This window comes from Opisthocomus hoazin, chromosome 6 (genome assembly GCF_030867145.1).
Source record: "Opisthocomus hoazin isolate bOpiHoa1 chromosome 6, bOpiHoa1.hap1, whole genome shotgun sequence".
Lineage (NCBI taxonomy): Eukaryota > Metazoa > Chordata > Aves > Opisthocomiformes > Opisthocomidae > Opisthocomus > Opisthocomus hoazin.
The window spans coordinates 19,335,034-19,357,021 of record NC_134419.1 but is presented as its reverse complement, the minus strand read 5'-3'; the positions used below and the strand labels follow the sequence as shown (position 1 = coordinate 19,357,021).

The 21,988-nt window shown below is 40.9% G+C and overlaps 1 protein-coding gene across 1 annotated transcript in view; it reads left to right on the top strand.

Moving 5' to 3' along the window:
• Window positions 1-21,988, top strand: part of TGFBR3 (transforming growth factor beta receptor 3) — a 126,005-nt gene that overhangs the window by 70,104 nt on the left and 33,913 nt on the right. Inside the window, exons 4-6 of the mRNA XM_075424894.1 lie at window positions 2,082-2,219; window positions 15,431-15,614; window positions 21,326-21,494. Of these exons, the coding sequence (XP_075281009.1) occupies window positions 2,082-2,219; window positions 15,431-15,614; window positions 21,326-21,494 (491 nt within the window). The remainder of the gene's footprint in view (window positions 1-2,081; window positions 2,220-15,430; window positions 15,615-21,325; window positions 21,495-21,988) is intronic.

The following is a 21,988-nucleotide window of genomic DNA, read 5'->3' as shown; positions in this document are numbered from 1 at the left end:
TCTCTCTTGTTTTCAGCTAACAGAATTATTTCGGCTCTATAGCCTGATACCGTAAAGCACTTTTTGTAGTTAAGATAATGACCGTTTGGCATTTGAAGTCTCCGTCATCTGTTAGCTTTCAGAGTGCTAATGTACTGCCATTTCCTAAAACGAGATATTTTATTCTTTTGAGGCAGAAAATGGAGATAAACGCGGTCCCCAGAAGACGCGGTAGTCTGTGGTGCTTAGCATCTTCTTCTGGAAATGCATCGAGCAGCCATGCCTCCTGCGGGGTGAGGCTGCGGGCTGGGAGCGGTGGCTGCCTTTGGGTGGAAGATGGCAGTGCCCGGCCCTCCCGCAGGCACAGCTACCACTGCCCTGGCTGCTGGCGGGAACAGGGGCTCCTGCTTCAAAGCAGTTTGGATCTAGTACAAGTAGGGAATTACTCTTTTAATATCAGCTTTCCAATGAATTTTAATCAAGTATAATAAAGATGGGGATATGGATGTCCTCAGTGCCCCAAGAGGTGTACTTATGGGATTTGACATCTGTTTCACTGTGGGGCCTTGAGTCACCTTCTTTCAGTGGGTTTTAAGAATCTAGTAAATTCTGCATGTAAGCATCTGCTTGCTGATTGGCGTTGTAACACAGCCATTTGTTTGCTAGCTTGTTTGCAAGTTCTGAAGTAGCAGAAAAAGGTCTTTCTGCTGTCCTCCAGGTGTCTGTCAAACCTGAGACTGAGGTTTGACTTTCACGTTGCAGTGATGGTGAACTTTGCCCTTGGGGGTGGAATTTAAAAAAAAACAAAAAACACAACTATTTCTTTTAGAAATATTTTCAACAATAATGGGAACCTAATATTCAGTTTGGTTGCTAGCTTTCGTCTAATTAGTTTGCCAGATGAATCTGCATTTACTTCAATGGTAAACTAGCTGATGCTTTCCACTATCTAAGAATAATGCAATAAACCATATGTAGTGGCTTCCATGTCTCGGCTTTCCTTTCACATTCTCTAGCAGGAGAGGAAATTTATTCTGGATTACGTGTATGCTCATATCTGTGTGCCACCACTCAAATTGGTGGTTGTGTTCATGTTTGTTCCCACTATACTCTTTCTAGAAAGAGCTGTGATTGTGCCAGGGAAGCCACCTGCCACCCGCTGTTGTGAGGCATCAGCTTGCCTGCTTCGTCGGTCTGATGTATCATCTCTCCATTGCACACTAAAGCTTTTTTGCTATAAAGCAGGATGAACTATCAAGCCAAATGCTGACTGCTTAAAAAGCTTATTAGATACTGTAAAACCACTATGATTTCAAGTACAAGTTGTTATATGTTGAAAAGTGCAGGCTGTTCTCTGTTGTGAATTTGCTTAGAGTTTTGCCCCGCATTGTCCCCGTTGTAGAAGGGCAGCACTGGGACACAGTGGGCTTCCAGTGAGCACAAACTGTTTGCTTAAAAATCACCTCTAACAGATTTCCTCACTTCTGTGATGTCCAGTTTCCTGGGATTATTTTCCCCTTGTATCTTTTTGTCCCTGAAAACAGGCATTTTCTCGCCCTATGTATGTTAAAATTTCTGTTGGAATTCCTTCCATAAAGTAGTGCTCGCTTGTGTTTCTGGATTTGTTCCTTCTGGTTTTTGTTTGTTTAGTTTCATTTGTTTTGCAGGTTAGATTTATGCCCTAATAGCATCAGCAGATGAGGTTTGTACTCTAAGCCAGCTTTTTAGGTTACCATCTAGAAACCAGAAATCGGAGTTTGCTTTGCAGTTCTTTTTATCTCCTTGTTCTCCAACTCTCAGCTTAGTGGTTTGACCTTTTGCGTAAGCTATTTTTCATCAGTGTTTGCCAAGGTTTTCTTAAACACTTTAGCAGTGCTTTGCAAGCATAGAGCACAAATGTTAACTGTTTCGTTCTTTATATTATCTGTGCTCTGTTGACTGATTTTTTTTGAAGTAGAGTAGTCTGTAATCTTGGGTCAAGAGGTCTGAATGCTGGAACCCATAATAATGTATAAAAATGACCTTTGACTCATTGTTTCAAATTCAACTTTGGGTTTGAAACTTATAAGGAAGTATTAATGTATTTCTGTGTTTCTCTGTAGGTCACATTACATTTGAATCCAATTTCGTCAGTGCATATTCACCAGAAGCCTCTGGTGTTTCTTCTCAACTCTCCTTTGCCTTTGGTCTGGAAGCTGAAAACAGAAAGGCTGGCACCTGGAATCCAAAGAGTTTTCTTTGTAAGTATACAGAGTCTTGTGGCCTGCTCTATATCATAGCTACTTGTCGTGCAAGACATAGAGTTAATGGCATTCATTTGGAAAGTTTTTAAACATACATTAAAAAAACAAGTTTACAGGAGGTCAAGTTTCAGTGTATGGCTCTGGGGAGTGGTTTGGTGGCCAAGCAAAGCATTTTGGAAAAAGTACCCAATTACTTGTTATGTGAATTCAAGGAAAAGAAACCCAAACTGCTTTTTCAGAATCTGTGTGTCATGTAGTTATTAACACTAGCAGCCATTCCAGTTCAAAAAGCTGTGAGATTGTAACAGATGGCCAGTCCTGATTAGAAGTTTAATAGCAGCACAATGCAAAAAAACCTTAAAGCAGTGGGAAATACTATGGGTGGACGCTAGTTGTGTGGTCTGTGACCAGAATAAAAATTTATATGTATGGTATTGAACTCAATATGTACAATCACAGTTTATGTCTCTGATGGTGCTTGGTCTATTTAAATGAACAAGCTAAGCCCAGAATGAAGTCATTTTTATTTCTCAGAAGGACTGGAGCACTGCTTATAATGTAAGATCCAAATATTACCTAGTATTTGTAAATCATGTCCTTACAGTTTGCCAGGACATTCAAGTTTGCTATTTGTAGTGAAATGGACAAGTTGTTTGGATTAAATTTTTAATGCGTGACATCATGTCTAATCATGAGTTGTCTTTATTAAAGTTGCAGCTTTTACTATATTCAACTCTAATTGCAGGACTAAACTTGATTATTTTTAGCTGTATCCTTATAGGGTTTAATTTTGCTCCTCCAGCACAGCTGACAGTGGTAGACAAGACTTTTCTGCTGTACCTGATGGGAGCTTAATAGTGTTACTGTGCATCAGCAGGAGGGGAAGATGGACAGTATCGCAGCATTAGCACACTAGGAAGGACACTGCTCTCAGTTGACCTGATACGGTGGTGACACCATGAAGTGCACCAAGACTCTTCCCACTTGCTGGACACCAAAAGCTTTCTGGGATTGTTTTTCTTTTTCCTGTCATCAGGGTACAAGAGTAAGAGTACCCTTGATATTTTGAACTTTGAAGGACTCCATCCTGTTTCCAGTACAGTGTGGTTACTGATTGGCGCAAAGAACATGCGCTTGTTTGTATTCTAAGGTATTCACAATCTTAGGTTTTCTTGTTACTGGGTTAGAGACTCTTGACTGTTACCTTCTTATTGACCGTTCCTGGTATAGGTCTTTAATCCAACGAGCACAGTGCAGGTCTGCTCAGAAAATGACAGAGGAACACGATGATGAACAATAGTATGATAAGAGTCCTCGCTGCTCTCCTGGCCAAAAGAAACAGCACCTTTCTTCATCAAGTCTTGGACCTACTTCAGTTTAGTTTTGATCTCCTACGTTACTACATCATCGCTCCATTTCATATCAGCTTGTTTGTGTTCAGCTATCTCTTCCTTTCTCTTCCTCCTCCTCCAGGCTTTTGCCTCACCTTGCCTCACCTCTGGGAGGGAAGAGGTGCTCTGCTGAGAGCCATCCGTTTCCGCTCAGCAGACTGCCCGTGTTCAGACTGCGATCGTGCTGGGCTTGCTTGGTTTGGCTCAGCAGGGCTTCAGCAGGCTGCACTAAGGCATAGGAACAATAGGAATGTTTCTAAGGCCTCGTCTGCCAAAACCGTACGATTATCTAAGTGTTTGCTTCAGAAAACTGTTTCAAGCTCTCCCGGTTACAAAAACAGGCTTGGAAATGTCAGCAGCAGCAGCAGCCATGGTTCGTGCCAAAGAAAAAATTATCTGACCTTAGGAACTGCCACAGTAAACCTGGCCACTGATGCTGCAGGAAGGGGTGGGTTGTCTCTCAGGTGGGGCAGGAGTACCTGCTACAGGTTGGGTTCTCCGTTGGTGGGACTCAAATACCTCCTCTCAGTACTCCAGCCTCTTAGGCTCTGCTGGTCGTGGTAAGGGCTGGAAGTTGTGGTGCCTCATGGCATCCTCCTAGCATGTGCCCGTGGCGTGGGGATAACACTGCTGCTATAAGCCATGCAGATATGAGAGCTTGCCTTTCTGTTGCAAGGAGTGAACGGGCTCTCAGTGTTGACCCATCCCTAATGATGTTTAAACATCTGAATAGCTATCCATAACAATTTTGGATCTCTTCAAGTGCCATATAATTTATGTATTCTTCCTTCCACTATGTTAAGGTTTCTATTTTTCTTTGCTATAAAGAGCTTGAAAAATGAGACTGCAGAGCAAAGAACATCAGGGTACCAATCCACCATTACCTTTCCCAGTTTAGTCCTTGCAGTCCTCTCACTCCAAAACTTCATTCTCTGTGTTCTCCCTCTAAGGCAATGTTTTTGCTGCAGACATAAGCTAACTTCAGTCTCTTATCAGGGCTCATCAGCCTTCCCACTTTTCATGTACCAGTTTCTAAGTAGCTAGTGCAGCTTGGGATCATAGGCCATGAGGTTACAGGCTGAACAACTTAAACTGTGGTGATCATCCATTGCTTTTCCACGGTTCCACTCTGCTCACAAGGACAAGTGCATTGTTTTCCCAAAAGCCTTCTGAAAAAAGAACCCAGAATCACACAGCACAGAAAACATGGGAAATGCTGTGGAAGTCCTAGCAGCACCTGTGGGTGAGTGTAATATGCTGAAAAGAAATCGAGGGGCTCCAGTTTTGCAGCAGAGCTGTTTGCCTGTGTTGGGCCATGCCAGGCTGCAGTCTCTGGGACTGCCTCTGGCCAAGAGGAGCCTGTCCCTTTGCAGAATCAAGGATTCTTGTTTCAGGTGAGTTGTGGGGCAGATGGACATACTGCTTCTACTCTCGTAGTGGAGAGGCTCCCTGCCTCCGTGCCAGAGCCTTCAGTAAGTTTTAGAGAATTGAGCCTAGGAGTGTAAATAGCAGCTCGAAGGGAGCTGAGTGCAAAGCTCGCTTACTTGGCCCTTGTTTGAAAATACTTGGCTTATTTGTGTACTTCTGCTGCTCTGTCTTGTTCATTCTCCTTGAATGTATAGCCAAGCCAGAAAACAAAGTATTTTGAGTCATAAAGGATTTCAAATTTAAAAAGTCTTTTTTGATGCCCATGAATTTTGTGCTCAAAACAGAGACCTGTGTCACGCATACCATAGGAGTGTCATAACTATTGTGTCTGTCTCTATGGAAGCCTTGGGCAGCATAATCATTGACTTTCCAGCTTCTCCTTCAGGCTTTTCATACAATACATTCATTCACACTTTTATTAATATACTGCATGTAGAGTGTGAATTGCACTGCTTAATTGATTGATCCCTAGTTAGAAAGGTAAGTAGTGTAAAGAGGTTTAAGTGGCAACTTCTGGGACTTACTGCTGATAAAGACAACACCCTCAGAACCAGGTCAAAGTTTGTAGTTAAAGGATCATCTAGCTGTTATTTTTTCCCTGTTAAAGCATCATAATAAAGTTCTTAAACTGTTACAGGGAAGTGTGTTTGAATACAGAAATAAATAAAAATTACAAATTGTATTAGAAGATCCAAGTTTTTTTCCAAGAAAGAAGATAACGCCAGCAGATAATGAATCAGACCACTCTGTAAAGTGCTGTTAGTATCATTGTAGAGGTGGAGAAACCAAGACACACCTGAGCTTTAAAGTTGCTTAAATTGAAGCAGAGTGTAGAGTCAGGACTGTGTGTTCTCAGTGTCCTCTGGGAAGACGGTCTGCTGCCTTCGCTCTGTGAATTTGTTGTTTGAGTTTCTACTAAAGCTAAGACACCCCAGATTGTTTTATTTAATGGAAAGGATGAACAGTTTTAAAGCTTATGTCAGCACATATTCAAAAGATGAGGAAAATACAGTATTACTGAGTTGGGCTGAAGTTTAAGTTCTTATCATATAGTTCAAGCTTGGATTTTTTCCTTGGGTCTGGTCCTCCACTAGGCAGAAATTTAAAATTAATAGGGGAGAAAATGCAGCCTTTCCGTGTACGGTTATGGTATAGAGGGAAGAACAAAATAGCTTGTTAATAAACATTTTTCAGTATGAAAATACAAATTTGGTGTATACATGTGGTTTTGCACTTATTTTTATCATGTGATGCTCACGGCTTCACTCAGCACAGTGACTTGATACATGCTTTATCTTCATGGAGGCAGCTCAGTTTCAGCAAAATAACTACTGGTGGCTAAACCTCACAGTGGAATAAATTCTCATTAAAATCAAATAACATGCCCTAAACAAACCAAAAGTTGTGTTCTGTTAACATCAGGATTTTTTTAATGTGATGCTGTGAAGAGTTTTTTCCAAACCCTTGGCAGTGAATGGAAGCACGAAGATGCTTAAGGCGTGACAGTACTTTGGAGAAAGCCATGCAAGATGGGGCAAGGGTGCTAAAGGGAGTTGTTCTTTACTAGTCTATTGCCTTATTGTGTGGTCATTTTGGTTCTCGGGCCATCTTTCCCCATCTATAAACCAGAGAGAACATTAGTGAATAGTCTTAAGAAAAAATTTCAGCATCTTCATAAAAACCTGACATAAACTTCTGTGTGTGTTAGAGAAAAGTGAATGTATGGTGACTGCATAGTGTGGTGTTAACAATACAGTTGGCATAGACAGGATTATTTTCAGACTCTGTGCGTTATATATGTTGATCTTGATAAGTAGGTGGTGCTGGGAAAATTATTGTCATTTTAGTAAAGTAAGTCTTGAGTTTATTCTCATTGTGTAAAAAATAAATATACCGAAGTATCATGGCCTTTCAATCCAAAAATACTCAGAATGGGTCAGTGCGTGAACTCTGCCTGACCTAAGTAACTGAAAATTGTGACTTTGCTGATGTATCTAGTCATATTAGTCTGATTGGGAATTTTTACATGTCACAAACAGTTTGGGAATGGGCATTTTTGGTTCAGGCGTTCCTGGGCTGGACTGTCAGCCACTCATCACTCAGACAAGCAGTGCATGGATGGGAAGGTCTGCTTAGTTCAGCAAGGGGAACGCTTAGTGTCTATGCAAAAAATTTCTTTTTCCTCAGCAGGAAGTAAATGCCAAAATTACATCGCAAGGGGGGAGTGAGAGAGGAAGTTGAAGGACATTATCACTAGTGATTAGGCTAGTTAGATTATGACAGATCACAGTTTTACGTATCTAGGCAACACCTGTAGAAAATGCTCTTACCTGTCATCCTGTTACAGGTCAGCCTAGCAGTCCTTACCAGAGCTCTTCCACCATCCCACTTTTAAGTTTTCATATAACAAAATAATTCCCTCCCTTTCCATCAAGTCATTTCTCTCATTCCCTAAAAGCAGTTTATTGTGAACATGTCTTGGCAGAAAACCAGAAGTTTTATGAAACTGCCCAGAAAGAGGGTTTTATAGGTGCTACTCAGCAAGTGAATTTTTTCTTCAGATTTGGTAGCTTTCTGAATTGCTTTTATAGTGTAGGAATGTCTTTACTGGGCAGGTGAAAGTAGTGAGAATTAAATCAATGAAAGAATGGGCCCACTCCTTTGTGATTTCCTGGCAGAAATAACTGATAGAATAGATCCCCCAAACCCTTAAATATATACAAATGTGATCTTAGATAGTATTTGAATTAAGATGTGATGCTTCAGCTCTTTCCCTGACTTAGTTATTCAGGTAATTGAATGAGTAAGAATATGGATGAGAAAGCACTTATGCAAGCAAATAACCTTACTCACAAGATCCCCTTTAATAGGCCTGAATGTGTGTGTTAAGTTAGTAAAATGGAGGAAGCAATAGCAGTAATGATAAATACAAAACCAGATCACACGCTCTTGACTTGAGATTTGAAAAGAAAAAAGAAAAGCTTTAAAGAAGAATAAGCGATAGAATGAAGAGTTTAATTATTAGTCATTTCTGTATTGCTAAGAAGAAAAAAAACCATGTTCTTATTAGTTCAGCCAATAGTTGATTTATTCCTTTCACTTCATGAAAATATGGTACACATATTTTGGGTCTTTGCCACCAAACCACAGGCTGTTCTATGGTTTGCACTAGATTTTGGATGACTGACAAAACTCACTGAAAAACAAGTGCTATTTGTTTTCCTGTGCCTAGCATTTAACGGGAAATCAGGAGGCAAAATTTCCAATCACTGGTTAAACAGACCCAGATGTGAACAGAGTACTCTGCTAGGAGAAGAGTGAGAAAGGATAGGAAATGCATGACTAGTGATAAATTTGGTATAAATAGTGACCTTTCACTATTCAAAGTAAGAGCAGTAGATTTTCAGTGTTGTGTAACAGTGTGAAGAGGAATTTAAAAGGATGTTTACATTTCTGTAGAATCTTGGGTTTTTTTTTAAATCTTCGTCATTCTTCTACTCAGGAGCTGGAAGTAATCCTGTAGTTGCCCTCTTCCACTTGGCAGAGTTTATATTCCCCCTTCCCCTCCCCACAGCATTTCCTTGCCTTTTGTAAGAATGTGAAAATAACATTAGGTGTCTAATTAAAAGCAGTGATTAGTAAACAGTAACTCTTATTATGCTTTTCACAATAGTAAATTTCCCTGGAGACTTTGTCTCATGGCTTGCTTTAACCCCCTGCAAAATCCTGCGTTTCTAAAGTCTATGTACCTGGTTTACTCTCAGAAATATCAGGGGGACCTTAGGCTATGCGTGGTGATTGTTCTTAGGTTCTTGGCAATAGAATGGAAGGATTTTGTCACAAGTATGGATGGCAGAAAATGACAGGGTGGTAAATACATGTTTGAAAGGGATGCATTTGTCTGCATTCAGGTAAAAGAAGTTTGAGTACGGTAACCCTAGTAAGGCATCTTTAAATATCTAGGGTTGGGGTTTTTTTATTCAAAGCTTGGTTTGTGAAGGTGTCACAGAAAAGAAGTGATATTTTTGGCTTAGGAAGAAAGGTATAGTACGTGAAGCAAATACGCAGTGTATAGTCTATATGTAGTGGTGGTATGTCCCAAAATAGGGAAATTTTATGGTAGTTGGGTGTCCTCAGCTTTTACTATAAGAACTTTGTTTTGGGCAGAAATATCTAAAAAATTTGCCAGTGAATTTCAGAGGAAGCAAAGCAGATCAATGTGCCTTAGTTTCTTTTTTCACGGGATGTTCAAGTCCTGCACTTTTTTGGAGTCTGATTTGCTAAGAGTATCATGTAGTTCGTACTAGATCTTCTGTCCCAAGTGATTTAAGCCATCGTTCAAAACTCAGGCTTTTTTGCTTGTTGTTTCTTTCAGCTTCAGGAGTGGGCTGTCTTCATGGGTCACCGGTCCAACCAAAGTGTTGAGAGTGTGGATGGGCCAGGTCTGGGTGCTGCTTCCCCTTGGATCTGATGCTGGTCTTTCTTGTTGCTGCCACTGACTGATCTGAGTGCTCGTTCTCATGGTCCCTCTAGGAGTCCAGGCCCATCACTTTCAGAGCAAAGGAGGCTGATAGTTAGGAAGACTTGAGCTTTGAGTTAAACCAGGCTGCAAGAGTAAGGAAAGAAACAACATTCTGGCATTTAGCGGTTGACGTGTGTTCCCAGACCCATCTTGCAGGAGGCTTGAAGGGCCTGGAATAGGCGTCTGCAATGGTCTTTTACCTTCTGTATGGTCACGGCTCATTCCCTTCTTTGCTTGCTTCAGTAAACAGGGGGGGTTTAGCTAGTGGAAGTTTACAGAAGCAGGTAGCGGATTTTGGCAGGCTACTGGTGTTAGTGATGTGGAGATAATAAATCACAACAGGTTGTGTTACTGAGTCATTGATTCCAGTGGAAACTATAGCTGCAGTTGCATAGATATGCTTTAATTCTCCCCTTCTGTTTTTCCACTAAATTGAATCTAACTTGAAATAGAATCCCTGGAAAAGCTTCTACTACCTTATTTTGTTCAGATCAAATGAGTGTTGCATTGAGTCTGTTAAGATGTTGTTAGATTAACGTGAGATGAGTGGACAGTACATGTATGCGATTAATAAACCCCTGCTGAGCCCTAGACTTTGGCAACAGATTTCCCCTTTGCATGGATTTTTTTGTTGTTGTTTCTTTTTTATCATTCTAGCAACTCTTCCATGGGGGTTTTGAAACTTGCACTTGCTTTGACACAGTTTCAGCTTTGATGTAAAATCCTGGGATCTTCTTTCTAGATATGTAAAGATGTGCAAGAGTCTGATGCCACAAGGTTCTGCTTTCATCTCAATAAAGTGTTGAGGAGCCTTAATTCCCATCAAGATCTTTGGTGGTTGGTGAACTGAGCATCTCCTAGGAAGCAGAATTAAAATCTAAAATGTAATTAAGATAATGCTGCTTCTTTTATGTGTTCGTTTTCAGAAATGTGAAAACTGGAAGTGGAATTTTGTAATGACTGTAAGTGGTCTTGAGAACACTAAGGTGAAAATGAAAAATTTTACTACTGCCTGAAAGCTTGGCACCTCTGTGGCTGGGAAGAACTATGCAAAACTGATAGATGATTCACAAATGTTGCACGTCATTTCAAAAGCTGCGTGTTTCTTAGTCACTTACCAAAGAGAATTGTTCTCTTGATGATTACTGTATGTTGTATGTGGATTTATTAACAACAAATGATATATTTTTGAGTTTCCAAATACCTGATATTTCTCCATCCACGGCTTTACTTTTCCTCCGTAAGGGGACCAAAGCACATCAGAGTACATTATCAGAAAACGCTAGCTGAGTCTGAACCACATGTAGGCTGCTCTGAAAGTTGGTTCAAGTTTTTGAACTTTATTCTGAGCAGATTTACTCCTCTTCTACATATTGCATCGTGGGTCTGATAACCTACAGCTCAGATAAAAATATGAAGGATGCTGCTTTTCTTCTGCTAGTGTATTTGCCTCAGTCTTGGCTTTATGGGTGGCTTTGCTGGTCACTTGTACTGGAGGGCCCTTGGTGGGTAGTGATGTAGCTGTTGCTGTGAGGGGAGGGATTGGTTCATGCTCTGTAGCTGTGGACACTTAACTTTGTGTTCTGAGTCCACTCCCAATGATGCCTACCTGTTTCTCAAGGCTAAATTATGAACTTGCTTCCTACTTGGGAGTTCTGAATTGTGACTACATTAAATACTTAAAATGTCATAAAACAATAAAAGTAAATATCCCCCTTGGATCGGGTTCAAAGAAAAAGAAAAAGGCAATAAACATGTAAAAGGAGAGAAGGAAATAGGTAAAATAAGAAACAGAAGATGCTATTTTGAGCATGTGCAGTGTTCACGCTCACCAGTGTATGTAGTTGAGACAACTCAGGCTGGTTCGGAAAGCTGTTCCTTCTGGGTAGTAGTAACTTATGCCATTTGGCACTTCTACCAAGTAGCTGATGTCTTGAACTACCATGCCTGCTTTGCAAGGGCAGTTTTTGTAAGACTAAAAAGTTTCCGTAAGGGGCATATAAAGGCGCTTTTTTTTTTCCTGCATGAGAGGGTATGTGTTCCCTTGTCTCTGTACACTGTAAAGAAAATTACAGTCCCTATTTCCCCCAATGATCAGCAGGGTAGTAATGTGTGTAATTAAAATACGTTCCTGAACATGTTTTGTTCTTCAATAGAATACTCAGGTTTTGGTAGCAAATTCTCAAAATACCGTGCTTGATCCTCGTTTCCTCTGACTGCAGAAGCGCCTTTTGAGCGTTGGTCCATGCTGTGGTTAGTGGCCGTGGTCAGTATGTTTTGGTCTTGCAAACTGATTTTTCCATGTCAGGCTAGGAAGTTCCCTCATTTAGCCTCAGAAATGTGACAGGGCACGTAGGGGAACTCTGCAGCAGAGGACGTTTCTGGTGCAGTCACTTTTAATGTCCTCACCGCAACAGGAAGAAATCGAGCTGGGGCACTTTTTCCACTCTGCAACCTCTGAAAGTAGCCACTGAAGGAGATGAAGTGAGGAGATAAAAGTGTATGTGATGGCAGTTTCTAAATCACCCATTCAGCTGTGTAATGAGTGCCCAGATAAAAATTGTTGATAGATTCCCAAATATTTAAAACATTCTTTGGTTTTAATGCTCTGGCTTATGCTCAGTATGTTAGAGAGCTGCTTTTGGTTTGTTCTGAAGAGTAAGTAGTTAATGTTCAAGGCAGGTGTTGAAACAGTGATGGTTGCCTTTTTTGGAAGAGTCTGTTGAATTCTTTCCAGAAAAAATAACGTGCTTGGCTCACTTAACCTTGCCTTAAGTCTGTGTAGTAAAAATCCCAACTTTGGCAGGCACAGCAGGACTCTGCACTCCTTTCTAAAACCTGGTAGTGGAACCAGCGTTTCAAATAGACTTTAGTATGTGACTGAAAAAATAAATTATGATAAGCTTCATGTTTATGTAAAGGTGTTTACTGTATGATCATTTGGTTCTGCTTGTGCCAGACTTTTTAGTTGCTCTGCTTTCTGTCTGTGGGTTCCTCCCTAGCAGGACCCAGTAGCTTTGGGGTTCATGGAGAGGATCTGTCTTGCAGGAAGACATTTGTCATGCCACAGGATGATGCAGAAGGTTTTCAACTTTTAATTAGTAATAAATGGGAAAAAACAGTGTATTCTGAGGAAGAAAGCTGTTGTGTTAGCAGACATTTAAATATATCAAATATATCTTATGAAAAATACAGTGAAAAATGCAGGCTAATGCATTTCTTTCGTCAGTGTTTAGAAGGACTAATATTTTCTCTCATGCTTTCCTCAAATATCTTAAAAGGTTATACTGATACTTCTGTACTCTGATACTGACCATAAAACCCCAAAACATTGTAAAATAGTGTAAATGAAAAGCAATTACTGTACTTGCTGGATAAACTGTAGTATTTCTGAGTTAGCTAAAGAGGTTTATTCCTGAGAGTGGAGTGCCAGCATCTGTTCAATGTCCCTGCAAAATAACTCCTCAAGTCTTTAAAGCCTGCAATTTTTATGCACAGGAGATTTTTCTAGTTAGGCCAGGGCTCTACAAAGATGTCCCACATGTCTTAGGTATAAAAGACAGCATTGCTAAGAGGTGCTCTGTGTGTGATCCCTGCGTGACCTGTCTTGTGCTGTGTCGATGTCATCCTACGACACTGTGCACACTACAAAATTTAATGTGTTAGGAGCATCGTAGAGATGCTCCTGAAACCAGTCCATGGTGTAGTGGCGGAAGTACAAAGTGAATGCTGTTTGCTAAATACATTTTACAGATAACTGTGCTCTTTTCCTAGTATAGTAGATATGGGGGCAGTAGATTTTGTCTAATGGCAGAGTTCGCTTTCTTATTTGAGAAGTATGAGAGTGTTGAGAGAATGTGATATATTCTGTGTTACACTGAATAAAGACTTTTTTTCATTTAAAGGAGGTGTTTTATGGTAGTCGTATGAAAAACAACAAATAAGGAAGATCATTCAGAATTGAAACAGATGTTAATTTAAACTTTGAAAATGTTTCTGGCAGAAGGATTCCTAAGCTGTTTTTTGTGACAGGTCTGGTCAAATTGAACTCTGAATTACATGGGCCTTCTCTTAGAGGAGAGTATGTGATATATGCATAATAAATGCCAATGTAATAGCTGGAGGCACAGGAAAGGAACATGGAAATTATTTCCATATGCCAAAGGGTGTAATTTATGTGTCTACTTTGACAAATATTTGTAGATGTTGAACCAACTGATACATAACATCCTGAAAATAGTGCTAGGAACAGTAGCTCCAGGAAAGATAATAGTTGGTTGCCGATAGTTAATTTCTGTAATTGGAACCTGACTTCAGATCATCTCTGCTAAATAATTGCCACCGATGTATTTTGTTGTTTAAAAGGTTAGAGAGATACTTATGACCATTATATTGCTATAATGTGTAAATAATACTCAGGACAGGTTAGAAATTATTATGATGTGTTTTTCACTCTTCCAATCATCATCATTAGTATTTTTCTGTTTTCAGTTGGAGAAAAAAAATATCTTTTTGTTCCACCAGAGACATCTGGGTTAGTAGAAAGACAGGGAAAGGGAAGGGGGAGGAAAGTGGTACTTCTTCCCTGAAGCCTTGTCTGCTGCAGCAATCTAGAAGTAGGGCCTGTGTGCTGTATCTGGGAAAGCACTGCTTACACACTACTACAGGGAATATGTCCAAAGAAATCCTCACTGATGAGTTTGAACCTGAGAGCTTATTCATCTTGCTGTGCTTTCCCACTCAAGCACATGTTATTCTTGACTTGATGTTTTAGATCTTAGTGAAAGTGTGCATGGAAGGACCAGTCCGGGCAGGGAGCGCAGCCTGCAGCACTCGAGCACCTTGAAGGAAGAGACAGTGAAATGTATGGATGGGGCTGACAGATGTTCTGGAAGTGCTGGCCACATCCCTCTGCAGGGACCGGAGAGCCAAAGGTTGCTGTTGGGATGAGCTTGCTTTGCAGTAAATCTGAAATGACTTGTTTATCTCTCAAGACCAATGCAAGTTGAAGCAGGTCCCAGTCTGAAAGAGTCTGACCCTCTTCTTTTCTTGAATGATGCTATTGCCACTCTAGTGAAGCTGTATTTGAAAATCTTAGGCTTTACCGCAGAACCCATTATACTTCTACTTAGTATTTTTCCATTTTGACTGTTTTAAACAACACTTTAGTTTTTCCAGTCAAGACCTGAGTTAACGGTAACCTATTTATAAGGATTTTTCAAAAGATGTATCTCATCTGCTTTTTGTGTTAGACTAAAGCATTTCTTTGCTTCCTGTAAATAAAGCAACAGTAAATATCTTCCCTTTCTCTTAGCTTTTCCTACTCTTTGTTTCGCTGTTGGCCTTTATCTGTCTTGGCTTTTATCTTGTCTTCTCTGTTGTCTTTATCTGAGCTTGGACTCATGTTCCTTCTGATTTGGGAGCTACTTTAGTAGTTCCCAGTTCTATTGAGCTTCACATCCTGCTCTTCCTTCAGTTCCTCAGACCATCATCATCTTAGTCTCTTCTGTCTTAGCTTTCCTCTTGTCTTCCAGCCCTCCTCTCACACGCACAGTTCAGCTCCCCTTGCAGCACTGTCGTACCACTCCTGCAGCAGCATGGCGTCGGAGAGAGACTCAGAGCCCTCCGTTAGTCAGCTGCCACATGCACCCCAGCCAGGCTGGTGGGTGCTTCATTTTTTAAAAACATCCCTGAAAAAGGAATCATTATGCAGATGTTAATACATGTGAAGTTTAGGCATTGTTGGAAATAAGCTGTAATCACCTTCAGCGAATGCATTTGGATGTGACAGATTCCATTGCTTGAACACACTACCTGTCTGTGCGGGTAAATGTACCATGTTAAAAACATGTTTTTATTCCCATCAGGTGTCTTTAGGTTCTGTTGTTCAGTTTGAAAAGGGGAACTTCTCCTTGTCAGCAGAAACGGAAGAAAGGCTTTTTCCTGAGAAAAATGAACACCTGCTACAGTGGGCCCAGAAGGAATATGGAGCAGTAACATCTTTCACTGAACTCAAAATATCAAGAAACATCTATATTAAAGTCGGAGAAGGTAAAATGAAACAAAACCACAGAATTGGTAGGCGCTTCTAGATGGTGAGACTAAGCCTTGCTGTAGTATTATTTCACATTATTTGTTTTAATCTTTAAACATACCTCTCATTTCCAAGAGATGTGATATGAAAGGGGAAGGCAGAGAAATAAAAGCAAGTCTATAGACCAGACCTTGGATTTAGGCAACTTAACGGATTCTCGTATCCATATTTTATGGTCATAAATGTGGATGCAGTTGGCCTGAATCTTACAGAAGTCAAAGCTTCACCTTTGAAAATGAATAAACTACTCACAGTGATTGTTTGGGAGTCTTCATCTAAGGGACTGAAGTAGAGAACCTGAGGTAGGAGGTAATTTCTAGAGAGACCCGAGTTACATGTTTGCCAGTATTTGCTTTTGTTAGTTCTTGCTTAAGGATCCAGGCTGCTTTGGGCAAAGAATTATTGCTTTCCTCACCAAGATAAGTTGCCTCAGTCTGATGTCCTTGTGTATTTTCATCCCAAGGAGCAGGATTTGCTGTGTGTGTGAGCTGCATGCCAAATATTAGGGTAGGGTTTGGGCTGTAGCTCTGTAGCTGAGCAGAGTTGGAACAACCTAACAATATGAGCCTCTGCAGCACCTTCTGGCTCATGCTTTCCGTCAGCTGGCTGCTGGTGACACAGCACGTCTTCTGCAGGGGAGTTCCACCTGAATCAGTCATAAACAGCGGATAATGCAAGAGCCACAGCTTTTCTCTTCACTACATTCTTGGAGCAAAGCAGTCGGTTCAGGAGGGTTTATGCCCTACTTATCTCTATTCAAGTTCATTTTCTGGAAAATATACAGTTAGTAAAAGGAAATTTGCAGGGAGAGCAGATTTACCTCTGTTGTGCAGGATGATTGGGGGTGAAATTTTCTTTTTCATAGGTATGGGATATTTTATGCTGTCAGTGTTCTTTACCTAATGGCCTGCAATTTACTGGATTTTGTTCTCTGAAGTTGTCATCCAGGTTCAGGCAAAAGCAAACATCCGGGTTTAGGCTAAACCAAAAGCAACAAGAATAAAGGCTCGTAGAAGTGAACTGGAACTGATTTGCATTGCAGCTAGTGGTCCAGATATTTTGGACCTAATTGTTGTCTCTCAGCAAGTTCAGTGATGGGAAAAGTAGGAATCAATAGAACATTTTATCAACATCCAAGGAGTACTAATCGGCTCAGGATTTACTAGCACTGGCAGCCTAATTTAATAGTACTTCATAGAATTCATAGTACTTCAGCAATATTTCTAGAGAAACTCCTGCATAGCTGAACTAGTTGGCTACAAAAAACACCCCAAAAACCTTCTGTGGAGAAAACATTCTTTCCTAATCAACTGTATCTGACCATTTGGTTTCCTAAAGCATGAGGCTTGCCCCCCAAAATCGGAACATGCCTGCATTGGTTTTATCCAAATCCTGCCAAATCTGTACAGGATTCCCCTGCGTGATTTTTGTTCTACTTGGCACCAGTCTTGGATTTTAATGCCAGAAAATCATTCAGAAATGTATTTATTAGCTTATTAAAGTGCTTTTGGAACATATACATGGGAGTAGTGGTCTCAGAAATGAACATTTAATTAGATATGTCAAAAACCAGATAAAATTTTGTTTGTTGATTTGCACATCTCCAGTCAAACTAAGCAGCTAAATAGGAGAGCTTTGCATCATCTTTAGAATGTGTTAAAACACAATTTAATTAGGAGTAAGTATACAAAATGGAACTTGGCAGGCAACCAAAATAGTTTCTGAGAAGGCTCCTACAAACTAGCTCAGCTGTAACCGTATTTGATTTTGATTTAAATTCTTGGCAGAGGAATGAATATGCGTGTATGTGTGGGGGTTATGCATGTGTTCAGGGGCGGGGAGGGAGTCGGTTCTTCAACTGCAGCAGTCGTGCAAGGAGTTCTATGGAAACCATGTGGGACGTGGACCTGGTATGCTTCTCTGCAGAGTGAACGATGGAATTGCTGGATTCCACAAACCACAGTGTATGCTGATGGACTCTTCGGGCTTTTCATACAAAACTCACACTCCTCACGTGCTTTGGACAGGTACACTCAGCTGCCAGTCTGTGAATCACAGCTGGCGTTACTCATAATCTATCGGTGATCATATGAAGTACTTTGTTGCTACGTGACCAATACAGAATTTAATGGCAGTGTCCATGTAATTGTCTACATTTCAGCTTCACTCAACTTAGAAAAATCTGAGACTGGAAGATCTAACATTTTAGAAGTTGAGGCTGTAGCTGAATACAGCAAACAGAAAATGCAAGCCAGAGGACAAAAAGATCTGAAGAAGGGTGATCTTTCATAGAATAAAACTACTTCTGATGCCATGGGTCTCTGAAATCACTTTTGAAGCTGCAAATGAAAGGCAGCTGAGTGAGCTAGCAAACTGGGTCAGGGCCAAGTGTGTCTGAATCCTGTTGATTAAAAAGAGTGGCTGATCAAGTGCTGCAGGGATGGCGAGCGCATTAAGAACGTAAAGGGGCCGGAATGAGGGTTTGGAGGAAGGGGGCACAAGAAGTGAGGTTCTGGTTCTTGCTTTGATTTGTGTGGTGAAGGAGATGGCAAAGTGATTGCCGTGATAATTGCTGTCAGATTCTAGAAGGTGGGACTACTCATGGTGAAAGTGGTCTTCGTACATATTTTTCAGCAGAGTCAGTTTAATTCATTGTGCTTCAAGAAGATACGATTGTACAAGTCAAGAAGACTTATCTGTTAGCCAAATGTTACCTAATGCATCCAGTACCACCAGTGTAAACTCAGGGCAGATGTGCTAGCCTGGAGGGAGCCTAATTTCAACACATTTCTTAATTAAAAAAAAAAAGTCAACCATGACAATAACTAGGCTGGAAAATATACGGTCTGTTTACAGACAGTAACACTGTGCTCCTGTCCTGGCAGAAGCTGAAGCTTCAGTCCTGACTCTGAATTTGTAGCCTGTACGTACTAGTCCATGTATCCTGCACACCAGCCGTGCTTGGTTTAATACCTGTAGGTGACGGCGTTGTGTCAGGCTTCAGCTGTGTGCACTGCCCAGAGTTTCCACCCTCCCTCCAGAGACTGCTGCAGCCCTTTCACTGCTCGTGTTTCTGCCCTGCCATTGAATGTCGGTTGAGGTTCTGATCTCCGTCGTGCTGAGGGCTAGTAAACTGCAAAATGCACATGAAAAAGCCCCACCATTAGAGTGGCTGAGGAAAATCCCAAACATCTCGCTTCTCCCCAGCTCAGACTTTGAAAGGCAAGCTCTGCTTTGATGGGATTTTTATTGCTGAATCAAACTGCTGCTGCCCAGGGCACCTGGCTTGGAGAGTGACACCTAATGTACAAAGACCTCCTCATGATTTTAAGCTGGGATATTCAACTTTTATCCAATTTAGCCAAGAACCTGCGGATGACACCTAATTTGTGCGGAGTGGACCAGATAGTGTCTGTCCTCATCTGTAAAATGGAGATGCTGCCCACAGACACTACAGATCCCAGTGAACAATCCTCTGTCTTCATCGGAGCAGCCTGGCAACGCAGCGGAGGGGAAGGCAGCTGCCAGCCACTGCGCCCAGCTCCACCGTGTGCCTTCGGGCAAGCAGGGCCCCACGACACCCGGGCACACTGGCCGGAGACCCTCTGCTGGGGCTGGTACAGGCGAACCTCACGTCTGGTTCCATTTTGGGTGTCTATGGAGGTTAGAGAGGCACAGGGTCCATAAAATGACTGTTTGCTGGCTGGTTTAGTAAGGTTTTTAATTGATTGGAGGCACCTGCAGTCCCTTTCCAAAGTAAGTAGACAGCCCCAAGACTGAAAAAGAAAAAAAAGTATAGTGAACAAACAGAGCTGAAATGGATCCCCTTTTCTTTTCTGTTCCAGCCCATATCTTGGTAACTGGGACGGATGGGAGTAAATACATTTTGGTGAAGAGGGGAAGTAGATGTGTATGTCAAGTAGCCAGTGACAGAGTTAAAATTTTCTGCAGAGGGAAAGCGTGCTATCGAGCGGAGGCCCAGGCTGGGGAGCCTCCACGCTGGCGGCAGCAAGAGCAGCAGTTCTTGAGAGCTCCAGAGACATTTAAAGGATGTGCCAGGAGCAGGAACCAAGTTCTTTGCAATGACGAGTGATAGCACGTGTGGCAATTATCCACAAACTACTCAGAGGCTGTTATTTTATGGCTTGAATTGTATTGTACGGCAGCTGAGAGGCAAATACCTAGTATCGTGGTTTACGTGTGTGTGTGTATATATATATATAAATTGAAGCTCAGTGTAGACCATTTGGGATCTTTTTCCATTCTCTGCTGTTGTGGGAGGAGCTGGCAGAACTGCAGCTGCATTCAGGGCTAATCTGGCAGGGCACATACCAGATGTTAGAGTGCTTGGCTTGGGCAGTATGAATAGCTGCAGCCTCATACAGCTTTCATAGATTCTGTAGGGAAGACAGCAAGGTTAATATTCAAAGACTACTTTGTGTAACATCAGGAGAAGAAACTCCCCTAATTGTTTCCGCAGTGGCCGGGGTCGCAGGAGTCTCTGGTCGCCCTGCAAAGTTGTGTACCCCACACAAATGTGCTTCAAGGGTGACATTTCAGCTCTTCTTTAGGGAGCAAATGTTAACAGTGGTCTCTGCTCAGCTTTTAAGAGTTCGTCGACAGTTTTGCATGCATAATACATTGTATTTGATTTTTTTTCTTTTTTCCATCTTGCTACTGATCTTCGTAGGAAAGCTTTCTTTGTACAGCAAAGGTCAAAGAGCCAGCCATTTGGAACTATATTCTTACAGGACTTTGTGTCTTTGAACATGATACTTAGTCCTTCTGTGTATTGTGACAATCCATATGTAAAGCTGTCTCAGAAATACAAAGTATTCCTATTTTTCAGTGGAAATACTGCTTCTTGGGGTACAGCAACATAGGCAGTGCATGAGAACTTCATACCAAGTGACGGTTTTTTATGTTTTGCATTGTACACTAGTTAATGCTTGCAGCTAGGCAGTTAAAACCGAAACAGAAATTGAAACTACTCTAGAATTTCTTAATTTCAGTTATGGATACTATGGTCAGGCTTCCTTAGTATCAACAACAGATTCAATCCTTTTCTTGCTATGTTAAATTTTCCATGCACAAGAGATCTGCAGTATTTCTAGACAACACTGACTGGCTACATAATATGTAGGAAAATATATTGAGTAAGGAAATGGAAAATACTTTGTGTGATCTTTTAAATATGGTAAGTATAGAATCACAAGAATAAAACATTTTCTAAAGGGAGATGGAATTGATCACAAAAGTTTTTCTATGACAATTTCAAAAGAGAAATTTTTTTAAAAGGTGCAAGGAACAAATTAAATGCATTTTATTCACTTTGAAAAATGCTCACATATTTTGCTTCAGTATTTTTTCAGATTTATTTTTGAAGGGATTTTCTTTCATTAAATATTTTAAGCAGTAAATAGGAACTATTCAGTTTAGAAGTATATATTTTACATCAGATGTTCTGTGTTATTGCAATAGTGACCTCTCTTTCAATATTATATTGATTTGTCATAAGTCCCTATGCTAGATAAGAGATACACCTATTAGCCTAAAGACCTAAGTCGTAACATATAGTGGTGCACTAAAGTAGATGCAGTAAGTACACACGTGTAAGCTGATATCTGTGTGTAAAGGTGCATATATTTTCTTCTTTTTCCCCCTCCAGATCAAGTTTTTCCTCCCTCGTGCAACATAGAAAAGAATTTTCTGTCTTTAAATTACCTTGCGGGATACCTACAACCGAAAACAGCAGAGGGGTGCCTTATGTCTGACACAGTCCAAGAAAGAGAAGTTCATATTATTGAACTAATCACTCCAAATTCCAATCCATACAGGTGAAGTATCATCTAAATAGATTAAATCTGTTTGAAATCACAGCTAAAGATTTCGCCTGTCTATTGAAAATTAAAATAAAGTAGCCAATTTATCCTTACAAGAAAAGCTTGGACCTTAGTACTTTGCCTTAAATAGAAATTAGTTCTTCACTATGTAAAGATTTTGGATTCTGCTTCAAGATCCCAGGATTTTTCTGAACAAGACAGCAAAGCAAAGCACAGTTTTTATGGGCTGTATCCTGACCCCCTTCTTGCTCAGTCAATCACATTTTTCTAAGCTTAAGGTGAATAGGGGAATATGAAAAAGGGCAGCATCTGACAGACAGGTTTTAAGATGGGACCACTGTATGAGGAGGTGAGAGAGGGTAAAAGTAATTTTGACCTGTCATAGGTAGGGATGACTGGCAGCAAGGCCTAGGGCAGTGACTCCAAACAGTGGTTCAGAGGTTGCAAGTGATCTGCGGTCCGTGGTAATTGTTGCACAGTTAGGCTGC